This window comes from Lonchura striata, chromosome 1 (genome assembly GCF_050655825.1).
Source record: "Lonchura striata isolate lonStrDom1 chromosome 1, ASM5065582v1, whole genome shotgun sequence".
Taxonomy (NCBI): Eukaryota; Metazoa; Chordata; class Aves; order Passeriformes; family Estrildidae; genus Lonchura; species Lonchura striata.
Window position 1 is genome coordinate 62,655,503 of NC_140703.1, and position 13,583 is coordinate 62,669,085.

The 13,583-nt window shown below is 38.1% G+C and overlaps 1 protein-coding gene across 1 annotated transcript in view; it reads left to right on the plus strand.

Annotated features, from left to right (window-relative positions):
• Positions 1 to 13,191, plus strand: part of GTF2F2 (general transcription factor IIF subunit 2) — a 76,820-nt gene extending 63,629 nt beyond the window's left edge. Inside the window, exons 7-9 of the mRNA XM_021528463.4 lie at positions 3,178 to 3,277; positions 8,043 to 8,186; positions 12,338 to 13,191. Coding sequence (XP_021384138.1) covers positions 3,178 to 3,277; positions 8,043 to 8,186; positions 12,338 to 12,457 — 364 coding nt within the window. The 3' untranslated portion in view covers positions 12,458 to 13,191. The remainder of the gene's footprint in view (positions 1 to 3,177; positions 3,278 to 8,042; positions 8,187 to 12,337) is intronic.
• Positions 13,192 to 13,583: the final 392 nt, after the last annotated feature.

The window sequence follows — 13,583 nt, forward strand, 5'->3', positions numbered from 1 at the left end:
AATGTTTCTGATTAATGCCTTCTTCAAATCTTTGAAACATTTGTTTTGTGACAAAAGATTAATCACAGTAGATTATCACTTCTAAAGGTCTTCTGTTTATTTTTTATTGCTGAAAATTACATGTATTTAAAAAATAATGAATATCTCTTCCTAGGAATGTATATACTGTCTTTATCTGTCTTTTTGTATGAGATTGCTACGTGTTGCCAAGTCCTATGGAATGATTTCCAGTCTGTTTGAATGGTTTTTTTTCTCCTTATTCAACTGTAAGCACAATGTCAAATCAAAGCTGTGGTATGAAATGTGTTTTGCTGGGAAATGATCATGATGAATTCCATGCCGTGCTGATTACTTGCTGTATTTCAAGGTGGAAGAGCTATATTTGATTTTGGGGGTGGAAGAGAAAACCACAGTGTGCCGGCTGGTGGCTGCTCTGTTGCTAATTCATTGGCAGTTTTGAGGAAAAAATATCTATGTTTTCTCTTTATTTTTTTAGGCCAGATATTAGCATGAAATACAGCTCTAACTATTTCAGCAAAAGTTCAGTGTAAAATTTAATTCCTTGGAGGTTTGTGTATTGTTCAGAACTATAGCTAAGTGTTTTAACTCCTGCAAATCATAATAAAGAGTAATAGGTAAAAAGCCACTGCTCCTTTAAATCAGTGCCACCTGTGACTCAGAATATCTATTGATTTTTTTAGTTTTTTCCTGCCAGCAGTTTAGTTTAAGATTCAGCAGGTCCACTCTGAGGAAATTCTGCATAAAGCACTGTTGGATATTCTTGGTTAATACTGCTTTTTAACTTCTGTTTAAGAAATTTTAAATAATAAAAGTAATTATATCTGTAACATGTTAAAATATCTGTCCAAAAGGCTAGTATGATTCCCCATTCCTAGGTTTTGTTATGCATATTTGATTGTATAATTACTGGAATGTACAAATTTATTTTCATCAAATTATTTCAAACATCTATGCGAAGTTTAAAAGTTAATTATATTCCCCCAGACATACTACTTTCTGAATATAACAGAATTGCAGCACGATTTTGAAAAAAACCCAAACAACCATGCTGTATTTTCCCTGCAGATAGTGTCTGTGGATGAAATTAGTATGGGCTGTTTGTCTTTACCCTTTGTAATGTGCTAAGCAAATTTCAGTGCTTCATCTCCACGTGAACCACTTGCTAATTTGGTGTTTATAGCATGTTTGTCACTCCCTTCATTCTTGCATTTTTGTGAGACCAATTCCAGATGTGCATCAGCTATTATTCCACATAAGATTATGTGACAATATTCCACCTGGAAGCCTAGTGGAAGGAAAGTAAAGGAAGGTAACCTGAGACTCTGAAATTGTGAAGGCTGCAGAAAAATAAATGGGAAGGGCAGCCATTAGAGAGAAGAGCAAGATGCATGTGTAGAATAAAAGCTGTTAATAAAAAACTTTACCTCCTGGGTCACAGAGCTTCCCATATAAATTTCCATATTGGCATGTGGCCACTGCTGTAATTGTTTCCATTAAAAAGTAGTATCAGGAATGTCGTGGTTTTTTTAGCTTTCACTAAGCAGGAGAAGGAGAAGTAGAGAAAAAGACAGATTTGTAGAAAAGATAGTGATTTCGTTTTGGTCTGTGCATTTTGTGAAACAAAAGAAGATCTTTGGTAACCAGATCAAGAAAATCTTTAAAATCATTTAATTAGATTGAAGGCCAAAAGATAAACTCTTGTGATAAGCAAAAAATGTTCAGTGTTCATTTACCTTCCAATTGATTTTCCGTCTTCCTTTTGCAGACTTACCATTTTTTCAGTAGCTTTAACTACTTTTAAGCAACAGTTGCCTCATATTCTACATTTTTATGATATAAAGATTTGATAGAAAGCATGTTTATCTATGTATGAGAAAAAACTGTCCCCACCTACTGTCCAGGAATACTAGCTATGAGGGATGATTTTCTTCCTTCCAAGTCGCTACAACTAGAGATTTTATTTCTCGATTTAATACTTCCTTCCAGTGTAATTTATTTAGGTTCTTCAGGTATTAATTCAGAAACACTGTGAATTTAAATTTTATCTTTCTAGGTGTAAATGGTATCTTTACAAAAATAAATCAATGATCTCAAACATTTACAGTTTTTAAAGATCTGTCAGTTTTATAATTTGTATGTTTTACACTAGTAAACATGCAGTTATTGTTTTCATTAATGTCACCATATTAATTTTTGTTTGGAAAGAAACAAGCTTCACTGTGCATTTATTGGGCTGTGTTATACTCTGTTTAGTGGAAATTGACTCCTCTCTCTACAAGATACACCTTTGGAAACAAAACAAAACTGATAATTAACATGTTCATCAGATCTGACATAAAGCCATTGTGTCAGAAGGGCCATTGTCCTGTGCTTTTCTAGAGCTTGGTTTCTTGCCTTTTTGTTTCAAGTAGAAATTCTTGAGTGCTAAATCTGAATTAAATTGAACACTCCCTCTACATCATATACAGAAGGTTTAAATTGCATAGGGATAAACTTGACAAGATGTCCTCAACCTCTGACCTTCTGAGAGTCTTTCCCAAAGAGAATTGAAGGTCACCTATTGTTATCTGTGTGTTAGAGACTTGACTGCACATCGATTTGAAGATGGGTGGATTTTTCTCTCTACATGTCTTTATAATGCTCTTAAAACTGTTATTTGCACTCTCTTACTGTAGTGTAGCGCCAAAAGAATGGTCACAGAAATGTATGTTTTTACATTTCAATATCTAAGAGAAGGTTATGGGTTAGCAGAGGTGGATGAAAAGCTTTTTTCATCCCTTGGCTGAGTAAACTGTCAGATTTTGTATTCATTTGGGTTGGATTTGATCTTTTTTAAGAGCAAGGGCTTTTTTTCCATCTGAGCATTAGGTTTTTGCAGTGAAATTTGTGTTCAAAGTTCAGTTTTAGTATCTTCGCTTCAACTGTTTGATTTTTCAGCATTTCAGTATCTTCTGTAGCATACAGCACCCTAATAGTTCAGTGTCCTTAAGCAAAAATAGAGTAGAAAGAACTTAATCCAGAAGAGTGCATCTGTTTTGCCTTATGGATTGTTTGCAACTGACCTTTGATAATGGCTGGTTCATAATTGCAGATTTTTAGAATTCACTTTGAGTGTGTGCTTGTCTAAAGTTTTTGTTCTTGTTTCCTTTTTTGTAGATTACAGATAGAAGAATCTTCTAAACCTGTAAGGTTATCACAGCAGCTGGACAAAGCTGTAACCACAAACTACAAACCAGTGGCTAATCATCAGTATAATGTAAGTAGTTTTTAGTATTCTCCCTTCTTTTCTTCAGGAGGAATTTGACTTAGAACTCCAGGACTGTTCTGCTGCTCTCCAGCAGCTCTTTTGCTCATGGTTGGCTGCTGTCTTTGACAATGCTATGTGTCATCTGATTTCTCCTTGATTTTTGTCTTCTGGGGATCTTCTGTCTCAAGACCCGTATAACCCTTGGGGCTAAGGTCTGCGTGTCGTAACTGTCTTGTATTATCTGATGGAGGGCAGACCACCTTCACCCAACCCTTTTTAAGTGGCTTTATTACATTCTTCCTCTAATTTTTTTTAATGTAATTTTGACACTTGTGGATGAAAGGCAGTTCTGGCTTTGTGCTATGAGATGTGGAAATGTTCTTTTGAGCCAAATAACTTTTCATCTGCAGGAGGGTAATGCACTTGAAAAGAATCATTAGTTTCCAGTCCTTTGGAGGAATTGGCAACAAGTAGAAAAGAGTAACAGCTGATAATTTTTCTCAGTTTCCTACCTTCGCAGTACATGTTATTGGCATCATTGGCTTTGTCAATATTACACCCACACTGCTGTTCCAGATCAGTTGATATACATATAAACTGTAGCGTCCTTTTCCTTAAAGATACTCTTTGAGTATGTTGAATGTGAGGAACATTAAGTCATACTGAAAATGAATCACTGTGTTAGTCATTTAAACTTTTACACTTTTTATTAAGATTTTATTTACATAAAACAAGTGACAATATACTGGATGATATTTAAGCATTATTATGAAAGTCAGTCTATTGCCACAGAACCAGAAATAATAATTTCGCTCTCATGGGTCTGTTTTGTAGTAGATACTGTTCAAAGTCTGCTCGGTACATGGATGATCATACCAGTGTAACTATTGCAGCTGAGGGAATGCCATTTAACCAAAACAGTCAAACTGATGTTTCCTACTGTGCAGATGCAGTTTTACAACAGTATATTGTTTTATGATGCTGCTGGTGTTCTCGTTTAGTTATGGAATAAGCTTTGGTGGGGTTCACCTTCTCTTTTTAGTGGGATGCTGTTCCATTTCCCTGACACCAGCATAATTATGGCAGTATGACTACAGCCTAGAGATAATAGCTTTGTAGCTTTATTCCAGCTGCAAACTGCAGGTCATCATATCATTATGGAAATTTAAATCTTGTGTGAGATTGAGGAGGTATAACCAGGCCTGTTAAAAGTGTTCATGCTCTTATGTCCTAATTATTATATTTTTATTGGTTACATAGCTGTCCATGGTCTTGGGAATCCATCCGCAGTGTGTTTTGTTTTCACGTCTACCTTAAAGGTATTCTGATGGGAAAAATATTGTAAGACATACTTGAGTTACCTTGACTTTGGCTTGACTTTAAAGGCTGAGGCATGACTACTTTCTACAAAATCTTTCTTTTCATTAAGTCTTTTATTAAGGTTCAGGTGGCTGAAAGGGTATTAACTGTGAGAAAAAGTCCATGAACTTCTAAAACTTCTTGGTTGAATTTTTCTGGTTTTCAAGCAGCAGCTGATTTCTTAGAACTTGCTGCATTGCATGTAATCATATGGGTACTGTGTTGGGGACAGGACTTTAACAAGAAAGAAATAAAAATGTACAAACTGTCATAGATGTTAATATAGTCACCATTTGGGTAGTTCCTGAGGGAAGAATGAGTATCTACTAAGTAAGACAGAAAGGGTTAACATTTCTTGAAGGAAAGAATATAAAATGGGGCTTAAGTGTGGCTGCTCCATGTACCTATAAATGAACATACAGCAGGAAGCAGGAGGGAAATAAATTACATGTGGATGGGGAATAGTAATAGCTTGTTTGAACTGAAGAACTGGGAGAGGGATTAGGTTATTTTTGCAAGAAATTATATTACACCTATATTTTTGTTTGAAGAAATTGCAATTCCATTACAATATAGACTAAGATTGTAATTTAGCTTTTCTTCTCTGGGGAAAAGACCTCCATTATATCTATAAATATTAAATGTATTTGCAAAGTTGCAAGGTTAATATTCTGGAACTTTTCTGTGACTTAATTATTTTTCATAATACAGCAGAAAGGTTCTTCAGGGGTTCTGGTTACCCCTTCAGAGGCTTCTTCTAGTGGTTTCTTTGTAGTCCTCTCTTCCCAGTATCCTGTACTGTAGAGGCTGGTACCCATGCTCCAAGAGACAATAACACCTTTAGGACTACTTTAGAGCATCTTTAGATGAAACTTCAGATTTATTCTCACGTCTCTATCACTTTTGTATTCACTGTCTACCAAAGCAGTTACATCAGCTTCAGTATTAACGATACTTTCAAGAAGGCAATTTTGGCAGCTTTTCAGCAAGCCTAGCAACATCCTGGGAAGGTAAACAAAGAGAAATTGATTTCCGTATAAAGTCTTCTGGGGATAAACTCACAACATCCGTGCTAAACAGCTTGTTCTAAAATGGTTCTTTCTTGAAATCAAGTAGTATTTGAATGTTTTTTTAAATTAAAAAAAACCACTGAACTTTAAAGACATCTAATTAGTTTACAGTGTAAGTGCATTCTATTACATGACTATTAAAGAGTGCCTACTACATAGAAGATTCTGTTTGCAAAGAAAACAGGAAGGAAAAAAGTGAAAGGCTGCATTGTAACTTCCTATGAGCAGTGTATTCACAAGGCCAAAAAGAAGAAATCAACAACAGAAGACACCAGGCTTTTTTTTTTTTTTTAAGCACTCATCAATGTGCTCTTCTATTAGACAACAGTGGAAACTGTTGCTGAAATTAGAGGAAAATGCTAGAGTATTGCTAATTAGAGAGTAGGCAACTGGGGCACCAGCAGCTAATAAGCTAATAACTATTCAATAAAAGGAGGGTTTGATACTCAGTTTTTTATGTGACTTGATTTTATACATTAATGAATTAAGAATATTCACATGGAATTTTTAAAATAATCGTCTGTTGGACTTCCAGAAGAAGCAAATGTTTTGACATGCTATTGTTTAAAGGAAGGCCAGTGTCATAGTTTTATGTTCCTCTTCTCGTGTCTGTGGTACAGCAGTTCTGCTGTGGATCCTGGCAACCAAGATGATGTACTGTCCCGCTAGTTTGCTTAGTGTTACAGTTTGCTATGTTGCAAAGCTATTCCTGTTTTGAAGATTTAGTCTTCTTTAAATGCAATGGCTAAAGAGTTAAATAATTACACTAAACTGTGTTATTGGATAAAAATCAATTGCATGATGGGTTTGTGTGGTGAGATTGTAGCTTTTATAATACTGCACGGAGTTAGAAAAGCAGGCAAGTATTTAGTTGTGCACACCTATTTTATTTTAAAGCAGAAGAGACTTCAAGCTACAGGTTGGGAACAATTGCTCTGGATCCAGTTTAATGATCCATTTCAGAATGTGAAGAAGGAAGTTGGCTGGCTGGGGACCTGGGAGCCATGGCAAAAATGGCAATAATCTTTAGCCACTTTGGGACAGCTACCAAGAGACAAGCTATTTTCACTCTGAGAGTAGGAGGGAGTTGGCTGGCAAGGATACATAGGAAAAAATTAATTGTGCCGTAAAACCAATCTTTCTTCTTAAAAATAAGATCTTTAGTATCTAGTAGATCTGTGCATTTTCATTTCTAGGCTTTTCATCTGAAGGTCTTTCTTTTTAGAGTAAGCTTTGAGCCATCAGAAGCAGAACAACTCCCATAGTGAATTATCTCATTTACAGCCAGGCGTGTGTCTCTTATTGATCACATGCATCTTTTCTTCTGTACATTGTGCCGCTATGGATTCACCCACACAGTTTCACCCACAGTGCCTGGAAGCACTTGATGATTACATGACTTACACTACCTTCTGGATCACTTTTGTTGGTTTCAAGGAGCTGGCTGGTTTTCTGTTTGAGGGTGGTTTTGGGGGTGGGTGGGGTGATGTGCTGGCAGGTGTCGCGGTTGGTGCTCTCTGGTGACTGGGGTTTGTTTGGGGTGTGCTGGTCTGTGCTTCTGATGATGAATCAGAGGAAGTATTTTTGGAGGCGATAAGTTTCTGTGAAAATATATAGTCATCTGGTACAGATCATAATGGTTAAGTAATTTTTAATATACATTTTGAAGTAGGATGATGTGTGGCAACAAGGGGCCTCTGCCTGCTTAGAAGGTTTGGTTTTTTAGGGACTAGTGCAACTTCATGTGTGCTACTTTGGTTTCTCTTGAAGAGAAACAATCCAGATCCTCAAAGTGTGTCTTTGAAGATTGGTGGTATATTGATGGAGTTGATACCTTGAGTGCTGTTTCTGGAAAAAATGAGGCAGTGTCCAAGGGCCTGTGGGAACATTCATTGGGTGGATGCTTGTTATGATTGTGGATGTAGCCATGTTAGTCTGTGGATTTTCCCAAGCATGGCAGTTTGGAGGTTGTTTGACATTTGTCATTGTACCTTAGAAGCTGGTACCAATAGAGGTGGAGTGAGAATACCATCTCAGTTTGGATTCCTATATTATTGTTAGTTTTTTCCCAGGTTTGGGAACCTGCAGGCTTGGTTTCCACTTTTCTTTTTTTTTAAAAAAAAAAGCAGATACATCTGAGAAGCTTTTTGTGCTGAGGACAAAATGCTTAGTTTATGTTCATAAAAGAATATTTGAATGTTCAAAAGAAAACTTTCCAGCTGAAAAGCACTGAGTCATTGAATAGGGTTTTATTAAATAAAAGAGGTTTTTTTGTAGCTTAATGTTCAGCACTGGGAATTATACAGCATTGCATGTGAATGACTTTAAAAAATGTTTTGTAACAGATTGAATATGAGAGGAAGAAGAAAGAAGATGGAAAAAGAGCTCGAGCTGATAAACAACAAGTGTTGGACATGCTTTTTTCAGCCTTTGAGAAACATCAGTATTACAACATTAAAGACCTTGTGGACATAACCAAACAGCCAGTGGTACGTACTGCAAGTCTTGTAAATACAACCATTTTCAGTAGTCACTATTGTGTGTGTTTTACATATCTAGAAAATAGTTTTATATATACTATTTGCCTTAGAAACTCTTCTCTAAATATGTTTTACGACAAACTGAAATCACCAAGTTTTAAGTTCAGCATTATAGGGCAGTGTAGGATACCAAAAATTGTAGTGAGCGTGCTTTTTCTTGACAGATGGTTGAAATAACCTAAATGGTCTCTTATTTATGCTTGATTTAATACTAGGAACCAAATTCTCATGTCTCCCCTGCTAATCCTGTCCTCAAAGAAGCTTATTCTCTTGGGAGTTGCAAGTTTGCATTTGTCTATTGTCAGTCCTTCCCTCAGCTTCTGAACTTTATTTTGGCACAGCAATAGGGGTTGCTCTTTTTCTATATTTCATGGCATTTGTATTAAATGAAGGGATTTAGAAGCTCATATTAGAAGCTCAGGCATCATGAGCTCAGGCTCAATACCTCCAAAATCACTGGATCGGTGGTTGATGTTTAGGATTTATTTGAGGTTTTCTTTTAAACAGTGTTTTGATACACAGACAAGAAAAGCACCAAGACATCTGCATATGTGATGGTGTTGTTGTCTTGCAGTGTCTGTCAGTCTTTTCATGGATGAACCATAAATTTTCCAGTTCTTTCCCTTCTTTCCGTGTTCAAGCTTTCCTTGAGCAGAGCAGGCAAGAATGGAGAGTGATAGTGACATGCAAAGGACCTTTGGTGTTTTTGATGTTTTTCACTGCCAACTTCAATATCTGTCCTCAACCCAGGTGCAGATTTCAGAACACTTAAGGGGATCTAATTGAGTGTAAATGGAGCAACAATGTCAGAGGTTGTTAGAGCTAAGACAGAAGACAGAAGAGTAACAGCTGGATTATGGAAAACATACTCTGTAAAAAAAAAAGGGGCAGAAATGAAGATGCATACTAGTTTTGCTCACTTCACATTTAGAATGAAGTGTATCTCTGTCAAGCCTTTGTATAAGTGAACAATCTGTTTGGTTAGAAGCTGCACAAAGATGTTACCCAAGTAAAATCCATGTAGGTTCACTGTGTTCTAGTGCCTTGAAAGAAACTTGAAAGTTGAGTAACATATCCATGTCTTCCATTCATTTATCTCATGAGTCAGCTCCATATCTCTGTGGCAGAGAAGTTGTGTGGGCCATGGGAGCTGAGAAGGAGGAAGGAATAGGAGGAAGATATGGAGGAAGTGGCAAGAAATTTTTAAGTGGGTTTTTTTTTTTTGGTAAGAGAAGTGTGGCAGTCACTATCTCAATCACTTTAAATGCAAGTCAGTACAGATTTATCTCATCTACTATGACATCAGCTTGCAGTAGTCACCCACAACTACCACTTAAGCTACTGAAGAACCTGAAGTTACAAATAAAGTTACTTTTCTTATGTAATTGTAAATGTAAATAGTAAATTAAACCCTTGCTACAGAATATGTTACCTGTTACACAAGAAGTTGCTGCCATCTTTTAGCTTTAAGTAATGGATATCCTAAATACAACAGGGTTTGTTTCCCCCTCAAAGTTTCAGAAGGATTTTTAGATCTTGTAAGTTTATTCCTCAGAAATTTTTATCCCATAATTACATTATAACATTTCACTTTATATGGAAAAAATGAGGAAAGGTAGAACAGAGCAGAAGATGCTTTAAATATATGAACAGATCACCTACAGATGAGCTTCTGTGCTAGAATTATATGTACATAAACACACTGGATCCCTTTCTGAGAAAAAATTGTGGCCCCCTGATTAGCAATCACCAGGCTCTAATATTCAGTATTTGGCATCACTGGGAGTAGTGTGGGGTTTCTCTCCATGGTACAGTATCAGAGCGCTATACTTCAAGATACATAGGCCAGCCTGGTGCAGTGCAGACCCAGGTGGGGACTCCTGGTTTCTAGGAGGAGAACTGATCCTGCAGGAAAAATCATTGCATCCCCTGAACTCATCTCTTCAAGCCACTTGCTCTCAGGTGTACAGCACAGCACAGTGGGATTATCCATGTTTCCTAATTGTCTAAAAATTCCAGCAGTTCAGTGTTGTCTGTGAATACACACTGATGCTTTGGGGTTAATGCTGTCAGCTGCCCTCCCTAACACCTCTCCTGCCTGGTTACCCCCTGCAGCAGAGATGGAAAGTAAGTGGAAATCCTCAGCTGCTGCAGTTCATGATTCCAGCTTGAAGTACTGTTTATCTGTGTCACAGACCTTATCTTGCTATTCTGTTTGGGTTGGTTTTGTTCCATTTTGTTACACTCTTAGAAGTTTTGCCCTGAGAGAAACTGAACTGCCTGGGTAATTAAGTCTGGAAAGTAGTTGAAATTAAAACTACTTTAAATAGCTGGGTGGGTGGGTTTGGGTGGGTGCTGTGGAAAGTTCAGCCAGAGTGGTTTCACTGCCTGAGCCCAGCAGCAGCTTGTGACCCAGCTTCCCAGGCAGACTGGATCTGCCAGCTCGAGAACTGCAGATCAGTGTACCTCATAGCACCGAGTGCAATGATAGGAGATTTTTTCCAGTTCTCTGTCCATGCGATCTAGAGCAGAATTTAACCTTGCTGCCAGATGTTTCTCCCACCCACTTCTGCCATGCTTTGAAGTGTCTGTCGGTGACACTGCCTCGAGTGCAGGGATTGCAAAGCAGGCAGTGGGTATGCAGGTGTGCACATCTGCACACACCCATGCAGAAATGGCTGTTTCACCTGCTCCCAGCACCTTTTGCACCGTGCGTGGTGCATCGCTGCCGTAGGGAGCGTGTGTCCCGGGTACCTGAGGGAAATAATGACGGCATCTGTGCAGCAGACGAGGTGTGCGAGGGGACGTCGGTGATCTCCTGCTGCCACCTGCTGGGGTTTGCATCCGGCGCCCAGAAGGCTCAGGAGCCATCCCTGCACAGTGAACTCCCTGCTCCTGTACCCGGCTGCTCTGCTCAAAGGAAACATTCTAAAAAACCCTAAGAAGCTAGTCCATATGCACATCCCTGACAGTCACCTTTCTTATGTGTTGGGCTGCTTTGCATACTTTTGATGTGTAGCTGGAGAGGGAGAGTAAGGATAAGTTTTACTAAAAGACACTTCTTTTACTGACTGAGAATATATTTTTTGTTTATGTATTTCCTAGCTTTTCCATTTAGCAAAGGAGGAAAGAGTGTAAGGAACGCTTAGACCATCAGCTTTTCTTATTTTCCTGTGTCTTCAACATGTATTTGTTGGTTTTAGTAGCTTGGAGTATGTTGATATTTGCACTTAGTGGAACCGTAGATGCAGAAAATACAAGCATTCCAACAACTTCAGTTCAATAGAAGCACTCCAGCAGGATTAAATTGCTCAAACTCGTGCAATTATTAATTTAATGTGGGATTCTTAAACTGTGGTCTATAGTTGCCATGACAATCCACTCATCTCAGTCCCAATTAATAATTAAACAAACAAGCAGGCTCTTGTGACTCTTAAGAAAATTACTGGTGTTTATTATAAAGAATGAAGGAGGGCAATATCAGTGAGTTGTGTTTTTTCAAAGATTATTATACTACTGGCATAATAGCTCTACTTGTTTTGATTTTTTCTTTCTCTTCCAAGCCCTAATATTTTAAGGTATTAGAAAATCCTCAGACATACACTCAGCTCTCCTCTAAAAATGAAGCCATAATAAAACGCTTAAAGCTTTGCAAAATGGCATGAAAACCAACAGCTTGAGGCTTTGACAAAGTCTGAATAAGGCAAGGATTTTCAAGATAATCTCAGCCCAAGCAGGAGGAAAGGTCAAGAGCTTTTAGCTCAACTGGAGGAATTCCGGCAGGAGGAAGATGTGTGACATAATAGTTCTCAAGAGGTGCTGGTAACTTCATTTCAGCCGCCCCTGGAGTACTTGCCTCTCAGAGAGACTGCCAGTGAGCCATCACCCCTGGGACTCCCCGTTGCATCCCTGGGGCTTCTGCTAATTCCTGCTGGTGCCTGGGGATCAAAGTCTACCCCAGAGTCCTTCCCTCACCAGTTAGTGCCCATCAGCCAGCCAGGCTGTCTGCCCCTTAGGAACTGAATCCATGCAATTGAGCAGGTGTGCAGGAACTGTGGCAATTGCCTGCCTGTTTCATTTGAACTTTTGTTTCCTTTCAGATATACTTGAAAGAAATTCTGAGAGAAATAGGCATCTACAATGTGAAGGGGACCCACAAAAACACATGGGAGCTGAAGCCGGAATACAGACATTACCAAGGAGAAGAAAAGAGTGATTAAAAAAAATACTTATGATGTAAGAGGGATTGCACTGAGGGAACTGTGATGTTTCCAGACGGGACTGAGCACAGTGCAATTCTGCAAGGATAAAGATAAATTAAAGCAGCTGATACTTCATAATTTTCTGTAGCTTTTTTCCCCAAGGAATATTTCTTATATGTTTCTATATATGCTTTGTGTTTTGACAGGAAAAGTTTACAGAATAAACTTGTATTAGATTTATCTTTATTAGAAATATTCTGAGTTCTCCTCTTACTTTTTCTTGGTAGCTTTGTGGCTTTTCCACAAAGTCTCAGTAACTTTGATGTAAAATGCTTCTTAAAGGAAACCATAACTTTGTGGGTTTGCATTCCAGTGTAACCAGGTTAATACCTTCAGTTCTGCTGGCATCTGTCAGGGCTTTGTCTGGAAGCTGGCAAATGTGCACAACCCTTTGTGCAGTGTTTGTGTGGAATGGACATGATGCTCCTCCTGGTATCAGGCTTTAGGAAAAACAGCCACAACCATGGTGCTCATCACAATCCTTATACTCCCTAGCAACAAACCAGTGCAGTTAAAAACCCATAAAGTCAGTGGGAAGATGTCAGTCCCCTCCATGTAATCACTGAGGAAAAAAATGAAATGTTTGTTAGGTACAGCAAGGAACAGTTTTCTCTTTTGTTAGGTTTCTTATGATACCTATGTTCTGTTTTAAGCATATAAATAAAAGTATTATTTTAATTTGTACCACACAATATTGACTTGAACACATTGTGATTTAGGTGGCATAAGTCTGAAGTGTTTTTTCAAAGCATGTTTTTATTGCTGCTTTTGCCACTGGGTTCCTCTGTGGTTTGCTAAATGTGTCTGTGCCTCTGTTCCCCCATTTTTGAAATGCACACTGCAAGGGTTATTCCTTCAACATCCTTTTTAGGAGGGAGCAGGAAAGGGACTATTTAATTTCATTCTCAAAGCTTTTATGTTAAAGAAAGAGCAAAGAACACAGAGTGGGCATAACCTCATTATTATACCTGTAAATTAAGCAGGTGAGGTTTGATAGCTCAGCTTTCACATTCTCTCATGGCCTTCAGGTGTATGCATCATTTCTGTTCACTGTAATGACGCAGGAGGTCTGTGTGAGAAGCAA